The sequence below is a fragment of the Pseudorasbora parva genome, chromosome 1, assembly GCF_024679245.1.
Source record: "Pseudorasbora parva isolate DD20220531a chromosome 1, ASM2467924v1, whole genome shotgun sequence".
Lineage (NCBI taxonomy): Eukaryota > Metazoa > Chordata > Actinopteri > Cypriniformes > Gobionidae > Pseudorasbora > Pseudorasbora parva.
In genome coordinates this window covers 22,225,300-22,246,092 of record NC_090172.1, presented here as the reverse complement: position 1 = coordinate 22,246,092, position 20,793 = coordinate 22,225,300, and the positions used below count along the sequence as shown (strand labels likewise).

Here is a 20,793-nt window from a genome sequence, read left to right as displayed (position 1 = left end):
AACAAAAGAGTTTTGAAACACATAATGGCTCAAAAAGTCCTAACTGGACTATTGGTTTGGTGGAGACCGTAAGAGATAAGGAGCCTATTCTGAAGTGTGTAGTTCTTTGAGATTATTTAATGGTTACGCCACCACTGTCTGCGTTTTGACACGAATTGATCTTTTTTTCCTGACATTACATTGTTTAGAGCATAAGAAATAAATGGACAATTTATAATAATAATTTTGGAAGTATTATATTTTATTAAATTTATGCTATGTCCTAGTAAGTGGACACCTCGTGACTCTGTTTTCTATTTTTTCATTCACCAATCAGTTTTTAGGTTTCAGGATTTTTTTAGCAAACTTAGTTGAAGATGATTCTCAACTAAGTTATGAAAGATATAATGTAATTAATTGATATACCATTTTACTTTATACAATATTTGGTTAAAATACGTCAGTTTTCCCAGTCAATGCAATGTATCTATACACTGGATCTTATTTGCATATTAATGTGTTCTTGAAGCAACATGTAATGGAAAAAAACTGTAATAATGGGAGTAATAGTTGGCAACATTTTCATAATAATCTCTAATATTTTATAGGAATATTGATGTGTAATTTCTCTACCTCTTGTTGTGTCTCCTAAAATGCCTTATAAACACGTCCTGTAGAGTGGACATGTATGAAACCAATGCCCTGCTTAAGCCGAACGTCATATTTTTATTAGAAACCCCCTAACATTTTCCTGAAATATTAAATTAATAACAAACAATTTGAAAGTGAGTCAGATTTAAATGATAACTATAAAACACAAAATATTATCATATTTCCATAAGAGTGCTACATTTGAGTGATAATTCAGTCATTTTTAAAGCCCAATGAGTTGTTGTTGTTGTTGTTGTTGTCTTGGTGAAACCTCAAAACGAATGGCCCTGAATGTGCTCTTCACAGGACATCCAGACCTAGAACTGTGACATGCATGGTGTCAGAGAAATTCACTAAAATATAAATGTCCTCGTTTGTAGATAGTGGCACCCAGGAGGATGATATGGATAATTAGAACCAGTGCAATGTGTTCATCTCTGTCTTTTCTCTTTGTATTTCTCTAGGATGCTCCTGCATTTGGGAGGGTCCAGGGGGAAGATGGGCATCCTGCTCTTTAGGAGAGTGGGTTTGTTTTGTCGCTCTACCCACTTGTCTCCCCAAAGCCTAGAGTATCGACCAATCAAAAAGGTCATGGTGGCAAACAGAGGTAATCCTGAGATTAAATATTTTGCAAACACTGAAAAAAAGTGAAAGTGAGAGTCTGATCCCTGGATTAGTGCTCTGAAACTCTAAATACACACAGGCCCAAGAGTGCTGCATTTTAAATTAAGTTTCAGCGTAATATAAAAATGATGTACTTATTATTATGTCCTCTTGTCATTTATTTACTCATCCTTATGCTATTATTTATTCACCTGCTTGTCAAACGCGCATACTAATGCATGACCTCATAAGAGGTTTTCTCAGTGCAATACTCCAAATACATATTGAGTTGAGTGGTGAGTAAGGATAATAAAATATGTACTTAGTAGTTAGTTTGATAGTATTTTAAAATTTAATAAAATCTACAGTTTGATTGTTATGGATTTCATGATTACATGTTATTACAATGACAGTAAATTATTCATAATTCATTGACTGCTGCGTATTTACACACTTGACTGAAGATTGGTCACAGCTAAACAAAATAGGCTGGATGCTGATTAATATTTCATATTTCAGGTATACATTTTTCTGTGAAACGCGTTAAGTTGCACAGAAGAAATACCATTTTAGGACCAATTTATGTACAGTTTAAAGATAAAGGACTACATTTTGTTGAACAAGCCCTGGGGCAGGAATGATGACATCACATGGTCAGATTTGCTTGACCAATCGGCGGAAAGTGTCGTCTCATGAACTGAAGTCATTTATTTGTCCTAAATACGATCTTTCCTACGTGACTTGATCGCACCATAATAAAAATATAGTCAAAAACTCATGGGGCATTTTGCCTCCATAAATTGCACTTTTTAGCAAAGATGTCAGCTTTACATTGTTAAAACAGTTACAATATAATTAGTACACCATATCACACACCCATTATATTCAATTGCATTATTTTATGGTCACAATTTAAAACCCTCTAATATAGTGCATGAACTAATTTCATGGAGCTGTTTGTTGTTGTTTTGTCCTTTGATTTACTGACAGAGACTGGGTTCATTTTCAGGTGAAACACCACTACTACCCACTAACCACTGTTTACATTTCACAAATTGAATTACATTTAAAATCAAATAAACAAAATCTCTTGTTTTACAATTGTTTTTCTTTCTCTCTTCAGGTGAAATAGCCATCCGAGTGTTTCGGGCATGCACAGAGCTCGGTATCCGGACAGTGGCTGTATATTCAGAGCAGGACACGGGGCAGATGCATAGACAGAAGGCGGATGAGGCTTACCTCATCGGCAGAGGCCTGTCCCCGGTTGCAGCCTATCTCCATATCCCTGACATAATCAAAGTGGCTAAGGTTAGACAGTTATATATCTATCCGTCAGATTGTGTGTGATTCACCTCCTCTGTCACTCTCTGAATGAAGGCCTGTTTGGAATGTGCCATAAATGCATGCCTTCCAGTGCTTAGTATTCACATGAGCACTTCACTAGCTATATAGTTCTCAAACAGATCCGTTCCTGTTTTTTGGAACAGTGTCAGAGATGCCAGCCAGATTCAGATCCTTTGGCGAACTCTCTCATTATGCCACAGGCAGCTCATCTCTCAAACCAGCAGCTTAGCCACCACAACAATACACTAATAATGCATAAACACAAAGCAGTACACACGCACAACACCACACCATATTAAAACCAAACAAGCAGCCAACATCATCGTCTCTAACCTCAGCAGACGGCCTCAGAATAATTAGTCTTTCTCCAATGCAATTACCATGTTGCACACAGTCAGCCAACAGAGAGAGAGAGGGGCCTTTCAAATTCTCTCTGATTGGGATTTTAATGAAATTAGTATTTTCTAGCATCAGAATAATTAGGCCTGACTCCTGTGCCACATACACATCCCTGGCTAATGTTTTTTCATTCTGCTTTCATTTCAGTCTCTGTCTTTCTATTTCTCATCGTCTGTGTATTTCCCTGCCTATGCTTCTTTCCCTCTCAGGAAAATAATGTGGACGCGATCCACCCTGGTTATGGCTTTTTATCAGAGCGCGCAGACTTTGCCCAAGCCTGTGCTGAAGCCGGGGTGAGATTCATTGGACCTTCCCCAGAGGTTGTGCGCCAGATGGGGGATAAAGTGGAAGCCCGTGCCCTGGCCAAACAAGCAGGTACCTGATAAACTCTACCCCTGACGTCACTTTCTACAAGGAGGCGGGGGGTAAACAGCATATGTACTGTATACTTAGATATCACATTCGCTGCTCTAAGACGCGTCAATGCGTCCAGCATCTTGGAACAGTCAACATGACTCTGTTTATCTAACAAATTTTCATTGAAAATGCCACAGCATTGTGCAGCCTACGGATGTAATAACTGCCATAAATTCCAGATGAAATTTGAAAACCATTCACAGGTGACTTAAACTTGTTTTTCTGTAGCTCTAACTCTTGCAGAATTTTCTAACATTAATGATGATAAACTGATTCCAGTGAAAATCATATGCTAACTTGCTCTCAAAGGCTATGAGTAGGCTCCAAATCCAAATTTGTGTGCATCTCTGATTGAAATCCAGTCAGATTAAATGTGAATGGCAAAAAATCACATGAAATGCATTTTTTTATTTTTTTTTACAAATGATGTGACTTTGTTACACCACTTAAGATGTAAATGTCAAACATTTCAGGAAACATGCTGAAAGTCACTGGAGAAAAAAGGTTGTGTTGTTGTAAAATGCGGGACGAGCAGAAAATGACAATATAATGTGTAATGCTAGCACCATTGTACCCCTGGAAACCCTAGCGATGACCCTCATAGCTTGCTTTATAATAATGGAATTATATTATTATTTAAAGGTCCCGTTCTTCGCGTGTTTTCGTAGCTTTGGTTATGTTTACAGTGTGCCATATAACATGAGTTCATGTTTCGTGTGTAAAAAAAACAGTATTTTTCACACAATTTATCTGTACAGCGCTGTGTCCTCTGTCCTAAAAACGCCTGATGATTTCCTTGTTCTATGAAGTCCCTCCTTCAGAAACACGTAACGAGTTTGATTGGGCCAGCGCTTCCCGTGTTGTGATTGGACAGCAGCTTAGCGCACTTTGCCCGGGAAGGTCCTGCCTCTTACCATAACGGGGAGATGAAAGCGCTGAATGCGCGCTCTTCTCCACGTGGGAGAGCAACAAGATCACGCCCCCTATTTTGCGTATTCTTGTGGGCGGAGGGTTAGTCAACAAACGGTTCTAGTGACGTCATTACATCCCTGCACTTCTTGCTGTAGTCCAAACCGGCCGTTCGCTGTAGGCTTTGAAAGGGAACTTTTGTTTCCTCATAAATTATCTCACATGGCATTGAACTTTGAGCTTTATAATTTTACAGGTATTATTTATGCTCTAACAGCAACATTACACACTAACTAAAGTTTGAAAGATGGAATCGCAGTTGTGTTGCAAAAGTGTTGCAGTTGATAGATTAAAAACTAATGGCACTTTTGAATAAATCAAACAATAAGTTAATATTTATTAATGTTGTTATTTAACCTGGATATTATTTTCATATTTAACATTTGTCTGTATAATTAATATAGAATTAACTATTTTAATATCTTACACTTTAAGACACAATATTGTCAGCTATTTCAGTCAACCCAAAAAAAGATAGCTAAATTAATTGCATGTTTTTAAACAAATCGTTTGAGTGGATGATTCAATGAATCACTTTACAAATACAGTTGTTTCTTTCCTATACGAGTGCTTTGAACAAAATTGTTAAAAGAATGAATCAATCACTCACTAAAGCCGCAGTCACGCTAGACTTTGAGCATGCCCAGAGACACAGACACAAAGATCTACTATTGGTTACACATGTTCACATGATATGTTATACTTATACTTCATGTACCCTTACCGTAAAGTGTTACCGACATTTCAAACAATATCAAACATGTATAATACTGCATAATGAGAATTCACATTAAACCATATAGATTATTGAGTGAATTCTGTAGGAGGGATGGAAGAGAGAGGCAATGAAAGGAAAGGGATGTAAATTAAAGTCATTCTTAGATGATTCACTCAGTGTGAAGTTGTCTCGGATTGGGAAGCTAAATGCATGAGTGAGGTCAGATGTTAATTTCCTTTATTTTCTCAGAGAGTCCTCCTTCCTCAATTAGACATTTCGACAGTTGCTAGTCCCCCCCCCCCCCCCCCCCCCAGTCCTTTAGCATGCTCAAAGTCTAGTGTAAACCTGACATAAGTCATCATATAATCATATATACTGGTGTACAATGTATCTGGCAGAAAGGGTCACTGAAAAATACCCACTACTAATCCATTCACAGAGCCATAACAGCCGTTTCTGACCAGCAGTCTCAGAAGGGAAGTTAAGGTACATCTTCTAGACTCAAGGACTTTTGGTTAGGCTAGTGATGGGGTATGATTCCATTCTGCCCTATCTTCCGTACTGAGAATGGGGACATGGTGCTCCTAGTTGGAAAATGAACAGGCATTGAACAGGCAGAAAAAGATCCAGTGTTGTAAAACTAAATTACTTAATTCATCACTCAACAAATCAAATTAAATCAAACTGCTGGGACCACATAATAAACAATTCTGTTCATGTTAAGAGAGAGAGTTTTCGTTTATGACACTATGACTGCATTAACACTGCAAGGCATAAATCACATATCCAGTCTTTTGACACATATCCCTTTTTACTCCATCTGTTCACGTTCACTTCAGACATAACCAGCTGTGTTTACATGAATAACTGTCAAGGCTGTCAGTTAGCATGTTATAACCTTGTTTCTAGTAGTAACAACCCCAACGAACATGACATTATTTTGACAAAAATCAAAACAACTTAAATATTCAATGGAAAACAGAATGCCTCGATAATTCACACATAGGAATTCTGTGCATTATTTTTGGAATATTTTATGAATATTCCTGTGTGTGGTTAGCCTGACGTGGTCATACTCAATTCTAGTCAGAATATGAGTCTGATACTGCTCCATTGGGCTGTGATTATGGGGCGTGTTTCAACCGAACCAGGAAAGATATACACTGGATAGACCTACAACCAATCAGAGCAACGCAGCGACGCATAACGTAGTTGTCAAATGTCAACAGAACTCGCCTACACTGTGTTGCCAAGGTTTTCCCATGTCCACGGGTTGAAGCAACAACCTCCCCCCACCCCCCCTGTTTTGGACTAATAGTTGGCAGGTTTTGTTGTATAAACTTGGCAACCCTGTCTGCACACGCGCTGGAATAAACAATCTTTGCCGGTGTTGTAAAAAAAGAATGTGGGCAGATCCTGTAGCAAAAGGGGTGGTAGCCATGGTAGCGAGAGAGAGTGACAGTCGCAAGTCCCAAGCCAATCACTTGTTTCGTCCCGGACGAAAATAATGAGCGGTGTTTATTGCAGATTAAAAGTCTAAGAGTCACTAAAAGTCTAGATTTTTATTCTCTCTTTTTCAGAGTACTTAGATTTTAATTATGTATTGACATATAAAGAAAGTTTAAGTACAAAAGTGTTTAAGATAATTCTTACCTACCCTACCTTTAGGCAGTATCACAAGAACAAGAGAGCTGTTTCACGAATATGTTCTAATCTTGATCTTGTCTTGGTCTCAAACCCCGTGGTCTTGACTTGGTCTTGGGTTAGGTGGTTTGACTACAACACTTGTAGATGGTGTGTTTATGATTTTATTTATACCTACTTAACCATATTTTGGGGACAAATTTGTACCCAGAAGTAAGCTAAATCTGACTTAAAAAACAAACAAAAACTCTAAAATAAAGAAAGTTTTCTGTTATTTATAACTATCTGTATATAAAAACAGCAGAAGTCACTGTCCCATTTAAATAGCTAAGTAAATGTGTGTGTGTGTGTGTGTGTGTGTGTAGGTGTTCCAGTTGTTCCCGGAACAGACGCTCCCATCTCATCTCTTCAAGAGGCTCAGGAGTTTGCCAAAACATATGACTTTCCCATCATCTTTAAAGCTGCATATGGAGGAGGAGGACGTGGGATGAGGGTGGTCAGAGATTATAAGGTCTGTGAAGCTTCTGGCCCACGAAGGCGTAAAAAATAGATGATTAGAGAATCAGAAAACCATCATATGTCACTGTGATGATAGCAGGCGAGCCATCTGAATAGTGCCACAACACCACAGCATTTAAAATGATTTATTACTTATAGCCGCCTCTACTAATTACTAGAATAGGGAAAAGTAATTTAAAGTTGACCAAATTGCACACATCACTTTTTCATTCTAGAACTCAAAAACATTCTTGCTATATTCACAGTATCACTTTTTCCCAATTAAAAAACCCCAACCTGCCATGACCAGTAGTGCCCTGCTCCTCTTAAGTCAGATAACTGGTATGTGTTTCAAGGCTAGCCCACTAAACCACATCGATCAAGGCAGTTAATGGGCTTCATTTTCTGAATGTGTGTACAGCATATATTGTTTATTTTATGTCAGTGACTACTGCCTATTTTACGACTGCATTCAGTTGTTTTACTCTATGATAAACGATTAATGCACTACACTTAACATGTGGACATGCACATGTGACAATTACTACTCTAGGGTAATACTATATCACAATGACAGTAATAGCTCTACCTAGTCCATTTGCTGTTACATTCCCTATATTTATTGTCACTTGTGAAAAGTGTTGACAAGTTGGCAGGCTTTGTAAAGAATTTTTTATTTCTTTATTTTTTTACATTTTGCACCATGTTTTTTTGAAGCCACATCAGTTCATGTCTTCAACTACTTGACAGAAAAAAATGAAAGTATATCAAGCTCAATCTTTCATGAACACGAGCATGCTCACCAAATGACATCGGGGGTGTGTGGTCTCTGTTCCATTAAGAATAGCAATCATTACTATTTTCTTCCCTACTATTCAAAATCTCCTTTCAGTTTATCAGACACGCACACATTTTAAATCACCCTTCGGATTATTTCATTTTAAACTGTGGCTGGCTTTAATTATATTATGTTGTATTTTGTAAAATATCGACAAGTTTTGGCTATTTCTTCTTAAATATAACTAATACTTTTATTCTGCATGGATTAACCGAAAAAGACAGTACAACATTTTTCTGTGGATGCAACATTTTGCTGTTGCATCCACTTGGAGGATGCAACAGCAGCCATATTGCGCCAGAACTTAAAATGTATTAAAATTTAAAACAGTTATTTAAAATGTTACAGGATTACTCTTTTTACTATATTTTGAATCAAATGCATGCAGCCATGGTGAGCAAAAGAGACTTTCAAAGAATTCAAACATCTTACAGACCCCACATTTTTAAACAGCATGAGAATAATTATTTTGTTCATTGTATTTTTTTAATTATTGTGCTATCAAACTTTGACTTGGCAGGAGCTAGAGGAGAACTATCAGAGAGCCTATTCAGAGGCGCTGGCGGCATTCGGTAATGGCGCTCTGTTTGTTGAGAAGTTCATCGAGAAACCACGACACATCGAAGTACAAATTCTTGGTGAGTTACTGGTATTAATCCAGGTGTGTGTTTTGTGTTTGTGTATGTTCTTGTTGACAAATGAAACCGAGAGGGATAATACAAGAATTTGCAAGTCCCTAGGCCGTGTGCACATATTTGCTTACTATGATCTATTAGCTTCTCTCTGGTGTATTTCAGCCATTATAGCTGAGTATTTTGGCTCATTAGACGTGATTTGCTCGTCTGGAACAGAGCTCATAGTCGATAACATACAGCTGGAATTGAATTGGGCTTGTTAACAGAGAATGGCTCTGTGTGTGTCCAGGGAACACCAACCACATGCTCTCTCTCTCTCTCCCTTTCTCTCACTCTCAGATAAACTGATTTTATGACGGTCTTCTTGTCCTCCTCTGTAAATGTAATACCAACAGACAAATAGACACATATTCAGACACAAAGGAATTAGCTTAAAATGAAAGGATCGTATCAACAAAGCTCAAAGTATTTACTAAGAGTTGATTATGTTGTAAAAGGGGTGGTTCTCCCAAAAATATAAATTACTCAACCTCAAGCCATCCTAGGTGTATTTGACTTTCTTCTTTCAGATTGTTCAGACGAATACAATCAGTATTGAGTATTGATATATTTAATTCAATTAATACACTAAAGGATTAAAAGGGATTTTAGGGAATAAAAAAGTAATACATTCAGTTTAAATGCATTATATGTCTAATTATGACATAATCAATTAAACTTTATATTTTAATTTTTTTATAGAATATTTTAAAATTTGCACACATTCACGCTTATTTGTATGTCTAAAATGTCAAAAGGAGATTTACAGGAGTAAGGTAAATGATAGCATATTTCCAATTGAAAACAGCTACATTTCATAAAAACATTGAGTAGAAAAGCTTCACATATCGAGTAGTAGTTTTCAAATTCAAATTGTCTTTCACCGTTAAAACTAAAGCATTGTGTTGCTATCCACTCGTCTGTATACCGTAAGGCCGGCATATTTTGATTTGATTGGCCTTCTCTATAATTTTGACATTGGCAAATGCTATATACTGCTACAAACTTTAAAAATTTCCTTTTAAAACATTTTTTCATCCTAACAACAAACAGAGCGGTGTAAAATGGAGAATAAAGAATCATTTTAGGGTTTTTCTTTAGAGGACAGTTTGGCTATTTCTAATTATTGGATGGAACTGGGCTGGTTTACAGCCCAGAATCAAACCAAAGTTGTTGACTAATATATATCTTTGTTTTCTTAATTGTGATAAAAGAAAACAAATATTTTAATTATAGATATTAACTTAAAATAAGAAAATATTGTATTCACTATTGATGTTCAGACATAGATACATGATATGTGGGAGTAACCCATTTAAGGATCAAACTTAAAAACTTTCTCTTTGAATCACTCTCTATCTCTCTCTCAATATTTATTCTTCTCTCTTTCACTCAAAGGTGATAAATATGGAAACGTAATTCATCTGTATGAGAGGGATTGCTCTATCCAGAGGAGACATCAGAAAGTGGTAGAGATAGCTCCTGCTGCCCAGCTGGACTCTCACCTCAGAGACAGACTGACCTTAGACGCGGTCAACCTCGCCAAACAGGTACAGTACTGAACTCAAATGATTGACTTACATTACAACACAGCTTTCCCACATACTGTAACATTTCTCTTAGCATCATATTGAACATGCCCTTCATGAACTTTCCGCTATACAGTGCAAGTCAATCAATTTAAGGTTATAATGCCTTCTCTCATTTCATTATTCCTGGTCACACACCTTCAAGGCATGTGCACCCAGGGCCATATTTCTCTCAACTCCAGTGCTGTATGTGTGTACTGAATGATTAACATAATATGCTAGTTCTCTGTGCTGCTCTGTCAAAAGCATCACTCACAGAGGAAGGTAAGTTTGATTTGTTGATGTGTTTAGTAGAGGCTGATAAATGGAGAATAAAGCAATCTAGGAGAAAAAGAATAAAGCAAGAGTTATTGGTAGTAAAGTCTCAGTGGTGTCTGTCATTATGGAGATATGTGTTGCACTGCCTACATCATTTCTCTTTCACCTTTTCTTTATATTTCTTACACGATTTCACCTTTTTTCCTTTCTGTAGATGATTTGTAGCAAAGTTTGTATTTTGTTAACTACATTTGTGCAATTAATAATGGAAAGTCTGACTGTTGCCAGAAGTTTTGGGACTCCTGCCTTTAGATGCACAACTTTAATGACATCCCATTCTTAATTTGTTTAGGTTAATATGGAGTTGGCCCACCCTTTGCAGCTATAACAGCTTTAACTCTTCTGGGGTTTAGGTTTAAGTTTACCATTCTTCTTAGAAAAGCATTTGTGAGGTCATGCACTGATGTTGGCTTTGCTCGCAGTCTCCGCTCTAATTCATCCCAAAGGTGTTCCATCGGGTTGGGGTCAGGACTCTGTGCAGGCCAGTCAAGTTCCTCCACACCAAACCGTCATGTTTATCCATGTCTTTATGGATCTTGCTTTGTGCACTGGTGCTCAGTCATGTTGAAATAGGCCTACCCAAAAACTGTTCCCACAAAGTTGGGGCATGAACATGACCAAAATGTCTTGTTATGCTGAAGCATTAAGAGTTCCTTTTTTACTGAAACTAAGGGGCCAAGCCCAACTCTGAAAATCCCCCCTCCACCAAACTTTACACTTCACACAATGCAGTCAGGCAAGTAACATTCTCTTGGCAACTACCAAACCCAGACTTTTCCATCGGATTGCCAGACAGAGTAGTGTGATTCTTCACTCCAGAGAACATGTCTCCACTGCTATAGAGTTCAGCGGTGGCGTGCTTTACACCACTGAATCTCACAATTTGCTTTGCACTTGATGATGTAACCTTGGATGCTGTTGCTCAGCCATGGAAACCCATTCCATGAAGCTCTCTATGCACTGTTATTGAGCTAATCTCAAGGCCACACAGTGTTTGGAGGTCTGTAGCTAATGACTCTGCAGAAAGTTGTTGACTTCTGCACACTGTGCATCTCAGTATGCGCTGAACCGTTCTTTAAATTAAGCATGGCCTCAATTGCTTCACACTTTTTTATTGACTAGTTGACCATAGAACATTTAGTAGTGAGGAAATTTTACAAATGAACTTATTGCAGAGGTGGCAATCATATGTTGGCCCTACTGAGGGAAAAAAATATATGGGAAAAAAAATACATTAATATAGTTAAAATGATAATAGAAATGTTAAATACAATGCATTTGAATACAAATGTAACAACTCCATATAGACATTACGAAAGACAAAATAAGCAACACAGTACCACATGACTTTTGAGATGGCCTGGATGAAAATAAGAAGACAGAGCTAAGCATGGTATTTAGATATATTTTGTCTAATGCAGTGAGACACTCACATTGAGTGTTTTGATGTCAGAATGCTACTGTGGAAAATCAGTTGTCTAACCTTTCACTTTTCAAGAAAGGAAAAAATAATAACAAAGAGGAGAGGGAAACCCTCCTGGTGTATGCTGGGAGAGGGTAGAGATTAATCTGTGTTGATCTGCCTGCTCTGTCAAAACTGAGTGCAAGCTTACACACACACACACACACACACACACACACACACACACACACACACACACACACACACACACACACACACACACACACACACACACAAACAAACATTTTTTAGATATCTCCTCTGACCTCAGAAGGATTACGGATTTGAAGAGATAGATTCACCACCCAGTAATTACAAGGTGTGTACGTGAGCACTGTTACCAATTCCCATTTGTTGATAAACCACATGCTGTCAGTTTTGATAAGTCACTTGCCACTGTAGGAGTCAAATTTGTATGTATCATCCTTTGAAATGATATTAGTGATGTTGGCAGCAGCAGAGAAAAGGTGAGAGAGAGAGAGAGAGAGAGAGAGAGAGAGAGAGAGAGAGAGAGAGAGAGAGAGAGAGAGAGAGAGAGAGAGAGAGAGAGAGAGAGAGAGAGAGAGAGAGAGAGAGAGAGAGAGAGAGAGAATCAATATTGGGCAGGTGCAGCAGACACGATGAGTTTATTGTTCCATTTTTTTTGTCTTGATGAAACTTGGCAAGCCTTTGCTTGCCCGCATTCCCTATCATTTTAGTGTACAATTTGTAACGTAGGTAAATTTACAACAGGTGGCAGTATTTCATACATTCATACTGATTTCAGGCCACCCTCTAGTGTTCCTTTGGATTGTTCGGAAAATTGAAAAACCACCTTAAATGACCCAGTAATTACTTTTGTACTTCTTCGTAGCAAAGTAAGCAAGATCTAACAGTGAGCTAACAACACAAGCTAATTAAATTTGTAGTGAGTCTACTGAAATATTTCCACAATTAAGGTTTTGCTGTTTTCATTCATTATCTGCGCATGGTTATAGGCATGTGTTAGCCTCTGATTGTTCCAAATTACACAGAAAGTTTTTGTCTCTACTGTTCTCAGATTACAGTGTAGGTATTATGTGGAATTTAAGCATCTTTGGAGGTGTACCAACACTTGGTTGTGTATGTTTGGCAAGTTTAATTGCCTACTGTACTACAGAGGTTACATGTTTTAAGGGCGTTATGGTCACGTGATCGCTGATGTGAAAGCATTTTGAATGTTTTGAAAGTGGCACTGCAACACTGAATAGAAAAAGATAAATAAATCTAGGAGACAAGTGAGAATTTGGAAGCAGAGGTAAAACACAAAAAAGTCAATACAATAGTAGCATTTGCAGGAGTTTGTAAACAGGTTTTGTTGCTGGTTCATAAGAACTGTAAGCACATACGGCTTTAGAATGTGACTGATGGAGATTTGTGAGCTCAGTTTCTTCCTTCGTTAAGGGGCAAGTCGTATTCTAACAATGCACATGTACTGGATTTACTTTGGTTGTGCATGATAGATTGTTACCATGCAGTTCTTAATTTTTTCCTGTCTTTTCTATGATGTGTTCTTGTTTATGTTTTATGACCAATAAAGCTGCGTTTAGATCCTAAAACCTTAAGACTGCTTTGGTTCTTCATCTTCCTCATTAAACACTCCTTATCCATTCACCCTGTGAATTACAGAGACATAATTGTCCAATTTTAGTGTTTTGTGTCATTGATTTTCCATAATTTGAGTGGCCTCAAAATGGAAGATTCTACCATCAATTAGTCACCCTTATGTTGTTTAAACCCTGCATGACTAACTCTCTTCTGTAGATCTGGAACAAAGATATTTTGAAGAATGTTATGGTCCAAACAACACTGGCCCCACTGACCCAAATGTATAGAAAATAAAACAAATATTTTTCACTTTTCGGGAATTTTAAGTCAGAGCAGCCAAAGACTGATTAGACTACAGTTATTAAATTCTTAAAATGTCAAAATATTGGGTGACAAATCAGTCTGCTGCTAGTCCTGTGCCAATTGTTATACACCTGTGCATAGATGTTTGTTGGTCCCACATCGCTTTGATGATTTCAGGAATTCCTGTTTCTGGATGGAATAATCCACTAAGACAAGGTGGACCCATGACCCTGGATTTAGGTAGCAGCCCCATTATTTCAAAATCTCTGTTGTTGGCAGTATTAGTTTTTTTTCTCACAAAACCCCTCAAATCCCACAACTAATACACTTGCTTTGCCAGTAGAATTGATCTGTAGAGCTCTGGCTCCATTACAGTTTCTGTTTTGGATTGCAGCCCGACCAGCAGCCTTCTTTATTCTTCTGGCCTACATGACATGAAATATAGGTCATTTATGGTAATGTAGTACTAATTTGATAATAAATTATACTCTCCCTCTTGATTGGTCTCCTTTGCTGAGAGTGCTGGTTAAGCATGAGTTTTTTTTGTCTGTGGAAAAAGCTTTTCTTTACATATTCGCTTTCTTATCTATTACTGAGTCAGTAACAGCTGATGGAATAGCAGGACAGGCCAGTATCGCAGGACATGCTGAGGTCCTCCTCAGTCTATGCCCTTCCTTTGGCTCTTTCTCTCCTGTGTAATCATTAGACCTCACCTGAGTAGCCACACAAGCTCAAGTATCTCCTGACAAGTTTGTAGGTGTCCTAGGGGTCTTGCAGGCTAAAGACATGCTGTTCTTGACATGACCGAGAATGGAAGTCTGACACCTTTTCTGTCACATGGCAAAAGGAAAGACATGTATTAGGCCTAAATAATCCCTTCATTGTCACTCACTAGACTGAGATGTCAGTAGGGATCGACTAGCTAGAAGCTGGATCTTTTCCCCATGGACTGGCAGATCTATATATTTTTTATTTATTTATATATTTTATACACTGCTGGTCAAATGTTGGGAGTCAGGTTTTTTTTTTTGACCCACTTTATATTAGATGGCCTTAACTACTATGTACTAACATTTTAATTAATAATTTGATACATGCACTTAATGTGTACATACATGTTTTTACATTGTACTTACATTTTTAAAATACCTGCATGTAATTACGTCTGTAAATAATTTCTGTAGTTACATTTGTAATTACACAGCAAGATATTTTTGCACACAGAACTTCCACTCACTGGATTTTTTTTTTTCCATCGGACCATTCTCTGTAAACCTTACAGTTGGTTGTGTGTAAAAACCCCAGTAGATCAGCTGTTTCTGACACCAACAACCACGCCATGCTCAAAGTCACTTAAACACATTTTGTTGCTGCCATGTGATTAGATATTTGCGTTAACAAGCAGTTGAACAGGTGTGCTTAATAAAGTGGCTAATGAGTGTGTGTATTTAAATATATTTTAAATATTAATAAATAAAAAAATACAATAAATCAAATATTTGAAATCATTGCTATTAGGGATTCATCCTTGCCTCAGTGTCTTAGTTCTGTCACTGTCCAGAGCTGAAAACGTCCTTGTTAGTCAAAGAAAAGCTTTTATAGACACCAGGCCCAGAAAACAGAAGACATGTTGTTCACTTAATTTTACTGCAGAATCGTGTGTAAACAAATCTCAGGTAGCGCTGGATTTGTAGAAATATTGAGATTAAAACAACGCTGTTTCTTGATTCAACAGGAGGAATGGTGCAACACACTTATGTGAGTAAAGCGTTTTGTTTATGTAATAGTATTGCATTGTTATAGATCGGTTTGCTTATGTTTATGACGTGTCTAACAGAACATATCTTTAGCACGTTGGACTCAGACATGTATATGCCAGGGCTCACTTGAAGCACTGCATGCCGGTTAGAAATTTTGTCCGACTTGAGGTAGGGCTGACGGCAAGTAACTGTGATGTATGTCAACGAAGTACCGCGAGAGTGATTCGAGAGCAGCCGGCTGATGCAGTCGCTGCAGATTCTCAAGGGTGGCTGCAGGAGAATGCATAAGCTCTGATGACAACACAGCTGATCCACGATTGGCCGGATTCACCGCATGACAGCGATCACGTGTTTCGTGTTTATTCTAAAACCTTGTTATATTGTCATGTTTATCAAACTAAAACTGATAAAAACCGTTGACAGCACTTCATTGATAGTGTAGGTTTATATGTTGTGTACTTTATTCTTGTCCAAACAGACGCTTTATTAAGCAGTACATCAAGTATTGAATGAAAATGTCATCTAAAACATCTGTGTGTTTGAGAAATATTGCATTTATTTAACTTCAGCTGTGATAAAGTTTGCAAACACAGCGCAAGCGTCACCACGGGAAGCAGAAAGTGTCCGACTTCACGTCTCAGTTTGCAAACTTTTTTTACTCTCTACTCTCACCCTACCCTACTCTCACCGATCGTATGCATCCAGCCACAGCCGATGTCGAACACACCTTTAAAGAGATATTCACCGAAATGCTGTGAACATAGGAGGTAAAAAGGGTGTTGTTTTACACAAACATTGAGGAATTTTAACCAAAGTATGATACAGTCTTTACACAAAGACCCTAAAGAATCATACCAACTTGTGAAAAAATGGGCATCCAATGACCCCTTTAAAACATTGTACAGGTGCTGGTCATTAAATTAGAATATCATAAAAAAGTTGCTTTATTTCCCTAATTCCATTCAAAAAGTGAAACTTGTAAAGTATATTATATTCATTCATGACACATAGACTGATATATTTCAAATGTTTATTTCTTTTAATTTGGATTATTATAACTGACAACTAAGGAAAATCCCAAATTCATTATCTCAGAAAATTTGAATATTACTTAAGACCAATACAAAGAAAGGATTTTTAAATCTTGGCCAAGAAAACACAGTAGACCAACACCAGCAGATGACATGGCATCCCCAAACCATCACTGACTGTGGAAACTTTACACTGGAACTCAAGCAACGTGAATTGTGTGCCTCTCCTCTCTTCCTTCAGACTCTGGGACCCTGATTTCCAAAGTGCAAAATTGGCTTTCATCAGAGAACATAACTTCAGACCACTTGAGACACTTGATGTTGTCTGTTTTTCAAGAGTGGCTTGACACAAGGAATGTGACAGCTGAAACCCATGTCTTGCATACGTCTGTGTGTAGAGGATCTTGAAGCACTGACTCCAGCTGCAGTTCACTTTTTGTGAATCTCCCCCACATTTTTGAATGGGTTTTGTTTCACAATCCTCTCCGGGGTGTGGTTATCCCTATTGCTTGTACACTTTTTTTCTACCACATCTTTTCCTTCTCTTCGCCTTTCTATTAATGTGCTTAGACACAGAGCTCTGTGAACAGCTAGCCTCTTTTGCAATTTCCTTTGGTGTCTTGCCCTCCTTGTGAAAGAGGTCAATGGCCGTCTTTTAGACAACTGTCAAGTCAGCAGTCTTCCCCATGATTGTGTAGCCTGTAGAACTAGACTGAGAGACCATTTAAAGGCTTTTGCAGGTGTTTTGAGATAATTAGCTGATTAGAGAGTGGCACAAGGTCTCTTCAATATTGAACCTTTTCACAATTTTCGAATTTTCTGAGATACTGAATTTGGGATTTTCCTTAGTTGTCAGTTATAATCATCAAAATTAAAAGAAATAAACATTTGAAATATATCAGGCTGGGTGTAATGAATGAATATAATGTACAAGTTTCACTTTTTGAACGGAATTAGAGAAACAAATCAACTTTTTGATGATATTCTAACTAAATGACCAGCACCTGTATTGTGCCTGTGAGTAAGCAAACGCGTATAGTTAATTCTCAAACATTCTGAGGGGACAATTTACTTTGTTTCTGAACAAACTACAGCAACAACAATTTAAAAAGAACATGTGGACATACATCTTGAAACTCTGTTCATTGTATACCCTGCAACTAAATTAAATGGGGCTAGACTGAAAAAGAGAGTGATGATATAGTACAAAGAAATTGATCTTCTGGACTAGATGAAAGACAGGACTGAATAAAGGAGTAAACACTGGTAGGGGTGGAAAGAGCAGCGAGGAGACAGTCAGTACTGTACTGTGAAGGACGTTCCCTTGGTTGCAAAATAAACACACATTTCTGACATCAACGCATCACACACACACAGGCCTGAGGCTCTCACAGTATACCATGTGGAGTTGTGCTCTACTGTTGATGGCCAGAGCTGTTGAATTGATTTATTACTTCTGGCTGCTGTTGTTGACATGGCTGAAATCTAAATGGCTACAGCCGGCTGGCAATGTAAGCACTTTAAAGGGCACCGTAAGTCATTTATCCTCGCTCTCACACAGCATTATTTTATTTTTCAATAAAATTTCCATCTGACAATGTGTGGTCTGTGCTCAAAAAGATTGAATTCTGAGATTAAGCCCGTGTTATCAGAATCTCTTTGTGTTGGAAGAAAATACCCGTTTTCCCTTCCCTTTGCTTCCTTCACTCCGTAGCTTCACACCTGTCTCTCTGCGTCCATTCAAACGCCCCATGCTAAATAAAACACTAAGTGCACTTAACCATTCATAAACAGCGGAAACTGAGGGATAAACAACAGTATAGCCGGCAGCTTGCTGTCATCAGCAGTCTGACTTGCTCAGTGCCTGTGCTGTTGGCTGATATATTTCACTACATTTTGGTCTTTCTTTCACGGGTGTGTATGCAACAAATACGATTCAAACAGATATTAGCACATTTTAAAGGAATGGGAAGTACAAAAAGCTCTGTTGACAGATGCAGTTACCACACCACATGTGGCAAACTTTGTAAGTCAGACTCCGAATGAAGATTTGTTAATGCGCATGAGCTATTTGCATACATTTGGCATGAACTTCCAGTTTAAAGCCCCGCTTATCTGATGCGTATGCGCTTGATCTAGTGTCAGGGTGATTGCTGATTTTGTAAATGTGATCAAAAACATGTCCTTCCTTTCTTTCTCTCTTGATATCACTGTCTCTCTCTCCCGCTCGCCGATTTGAAATGCAAACATTTATTGGATGACAATGAATTTTCCGGCTAAAAGCCATTAACTCTGAGGTGATTGACTATAGCAAGCTAAATTCATGAATAAATCTGCAATGAAGGATTACAGATAAAACCAGCTCATCAAATAACACAGAAGCCTGAAATAACCTGATTCTATCATTCTCTCTTCACATCTCACCTCTCTACTCCCTACAGAGAAATACAAACCATTCTTCAGCATACTGCAGTCTTTCTCATTCTCTGCTTGCTCTTCCCCAAGGCTGTGTGGAGTGCTGCAAAGTGGGTGTTGCACAAATGACTGCCAGATCTCACTAAAACAGAAGGGCAGCTGGTGTTATAATCGCCAGTATTTTGTAGAGACCCTGTCCTAAAGGCTCAGAGCAAGCAGTTGACCTGCACTCAAACAAACACATGTAGGCTGTTAAGGGAGGGATTTTCATCTCCATTCCGAGTTAATCAATTTCCGTTCCGTTAAACAATTTGTGTTTATTCACTTAGCCATACATACTGTAAATATAAACCCACATGAATCCAGGACAGACTAATTACATGCTACAGTGGCCTGCACGTCAAAGATAACGTAAGTGCTTCTTATGTAAAGTTTCTTAGACACTAGGATCAAGAAATAACTGTTTTTTGCATCCATTTTTAACCTGATTTGTTTTAAATGACCACCAGGTTCAAGTGAGCACTTAAATATGCTGACAGTATTAACCATAGTCAAATCAAGTCACCTTTATTGATGTAGAACTTTTTACAATACAGATTGTTTCAAAGCAGCTTTAAAATAATAACAGGAAATTAATGCAGCAAAATTTGTTTCGGCTGTACAGCCACTCTGGAGAAAACAGTGGTGTCATTGTCCAACTCAGTTCAGTTCTCATACAATGGTGTCAATGCAGGCAGATCAGTATAGTTGAATATTTAGTGTCCCCAAATAAACAAGGCAAAATCCAATGTATGTATGTGTATATATGTGTATGTATATATGGTTGCCTAGCAATGTGGGGGAGAGGATGCTGATGTTGTCTTTTCGCCGCTTCTCCACCCACAAATCATGTTAACTGTACAGTTAGATTTAGATTTCGTTTTGTTTTCTTGTGGCTGTGACTAGTCAAACGGTGAAGGGTGCAGTTGGGACTGTTGCTGATTGCTGGCGGCCGCTGAGAGGACGTTGTTCGTCATTTGCCGTTTTCCGCCGCTTCTCTGCTGTTTTTGTGTGGATTGTTGCGGTTGCTTCTGGTTTGAAGGACGTTTCGTGTTGCTCAATGCGGCTGCTCGCTGGTGGTTTCCCTCGGGCTTGGGCTGCGTGGTGGCTGAGGTTGCCGGTTGATTAGCGGCGTTTGCACCGGCTCTGCGCCATCGGCGTCCGGCATGATGTTGGGATGTTCTGCGTCTTGAGGCCGTGGAACAGCTTGGACTTCTGCGCCGACCCCGGTGTATCCACAGAGGTGCCCTGAGAACTTGGTTTGCCTCCTGCATTGTGCTGTGGCAATCCCCTCCATCTGGTCTTCAGCTGTCATGCCTCGACGCTGTCATCAGGACCAGGGGCTGATCTAAAGGGGTGGCATGGGGTGGCAACTGCCACCCTATGAAAAGCCATTGCCATCCCGTCTGCCAGCCCAGCAGTGTATCCCAAATTCCCAATGTATTAAATATAAATAGTTTCCTCTACCGATTTACATCAGCGGCGCTTCAATGTGATGAGATAATAGCAAGAAAACAAGTCTTTCTATTGTTGTTAAAACAAATTAGCCTACTCAAGAACTGCTTAGTGATCCGCA

General features: G+C 38.4%; 1 protein-coding gene across 1 annotated transcript in view; it reads left to right on the top strand.

The window, feature by feature from the left end:
- Window positions 1–20,793, top strand: part of pcxb (pyruvate carboxylase b) — a 316,419-nt gene that overhangs the window by 10,236 nt on the left and 285,390 nt on the right. The window contains 6 exon segments of the mRNA XM_067435536.1: window positions 1,095–1,237; window positions 2,357–2,541; window positions 3,186–3,351; window positions 7,090–7,235; window positions 8,581–8,698; window positions 10,133–10,284. Of these exon segments, the coding sequence (XP_067291637.1) occupies window positions 1,096–1,237; window positions 2,357–2,541; window positions 3,186–3,351; window positions 7,090–7,235; window positions 8,581–8,698; window positions 10,133–10,284 (909 nt within the window). The 5' untranslated portion in view covers window position 1,095.